This window comes from the organism of the source record quoted next, unplaced genomic scaffold (genome assembly GCF_019419815.1).
Source record: "Pyrus x bretschneideri cultivar Hongxiangsu unplaced genomic scaffold, Pyrus_bretschneideri_v1 Contig23, whole genome shotgun sequence".
NCBI classification, from domain to species: domain Eukaryota; kingdom Viridiplantae; phylum Streptophyta; class Magnoliopsida; order Rosales; family Rosaceae; genus Pyrus; species Pyrus x bretschneideri.
The window spans coordinates 2,211,483-2,212,933 of record NW_025999535.1 but is presented as its reverse complement, the minus strand read 5'-3'; the positions used below and the strand labels follow the sequence as shown (position 1 = coordinate 2,212,933).

General features: G+C 43.8%; 1 protein-coding gene across 1 annotated transcript; it reads left to right on the top strand.

The window, feature by feature from the left end:
• On the top strand, positions 1-390 carry LOC125478120. The gene has a single exon (XM_048585909.1). It carries the CDS (start codon positions 1-3, stop codon positions 388-390), a length of 390 nt encoding a protein of 129 aa, XP_048441866.1.
• The last annotated feature ends 1,061 nt before the right edge of the window (positions 391-1,451 follow it).

The following is a 1,451-nucleotide window of genomic DNA, read 5'->3' as shown; positions in this document are numbered from 1 at the left end:
ATGTCGTTATATGGGTATGGCAAGGCATCAGTTTCTGGTGGAGTTGGTGACGGTGGCGGAGCAATAGAGGGAGCATGGGGCGTCTCAGGGCTATCTGCAGCCGGCTGCAGTGAGCTAGCAATCGGACGATCAGCGGGCGTCACTGGTGTATCCGCGGTGGGCGCGGGTGGCGTTACGATGGAGGGTGTGGATGGCGTCACTGGTGTAATCGTGACGGCCGGGGGTGTCGTAGCAATGGAGCGCGTGGCGGGTGTTGTTGGTGTACCACTGATGGGGGGCGTCGGAATAATTGGCATGAGCGGCAAAGTTGGCATGGCAACGGGCGTGGTTTTGGCTGATGATGCAGTTGATACTGGGGTGGGTCGGCTGTGTCCAATATCAAAAAACTGAGATGAAGCGAGGCACAAAATCAAAAAGCTAACAAGTATGTTCTTGTTCGCCATCTCTCTCTCTCTCTCTCTCTCCCCTCTCTCACTTTCTCTCTCTAGATAGAAGATCACAATGCAAGTGAGTAATAGTATGGTAGCATGCAGGCAGAGGGAGGAGCAGCAGCATTATATACTAGTAAACTAAACGTACCTTTTTTCAGGCTGCCATGTTCCCCAGTTACAATTGGTTTTTGCATTCCAATTGGATTTACGTTTATCTTGACTTTTCCAATTGTCGCTTTGGAAGTATGCAGATGTTGCAGGAAGGAAACCAAATTAACTGCTAGGGTTTCTGCTTCTAAGTACAGTTCAAACTTTTCCCACTCTAAACAAGGAAACACATGAAATCGTTAGCTTTTTTTGGTACGTATGTTTCTTCGTTCCTAACGACAATTGGTTTTGGTTTATTTTGGTCCGTTTGGTGGGCTGGTTAGGAAAAGTTATTGTCTTTTAAATTGGACTTGTAACCTAACCCATGTTTAATGCGCTAAAATGTAACATGGATTGATTTGGGTCCAGGATGTGAGTGCAAAATAAGACAAGAATCATACCTCTCGCTCGAGGTGGGTTACAAAGCCAGTCGAGCTTCCCTCTTGTTCGAGCTCTCTGGGCTTCCCTTTCGCTGATTTCATCATTTGCTTTTCCTCTTTTTTGCAACTTTCTCTTTTTTGGTCAAGGTAATTCCCTCTTCTCCCTCCTTACTTCGAATTTGAAACATGAGTACTTTGATTTTTCTGAATCTCAGATTTTAACTGAAAATTTGGTCTAAAGTTAGCCTTAACTGATTATTTACTTAGAAAATTGAAGAAAATCGAGGAAAAAATGGATTAAGTCCATTGCAATCCATCATAGTGTTGCACTAAACAGTGAACTAGAATTCAAAGCCTAGCCAATTCATGCCGATGAAGCCTCGATAATGCACTGTATTTTTCACACCAAAATTTTGGGTTAGAAATTTATTGGGCTTGTTTTTAGGCTTTAACTCAAGACCAACTAAATGTCCAAATTTCATCCACAGTCGAA

Bases quoted from the DNA above. Each gene is read 5' to 3' on its own strand.
- LOC125478120 (XM_048585909.1), top strand. From the start codon at position 1: ATGTCGTTATATGGGTATGGCAAGGCATCAGTTTCTGGTGGAGTTGGT.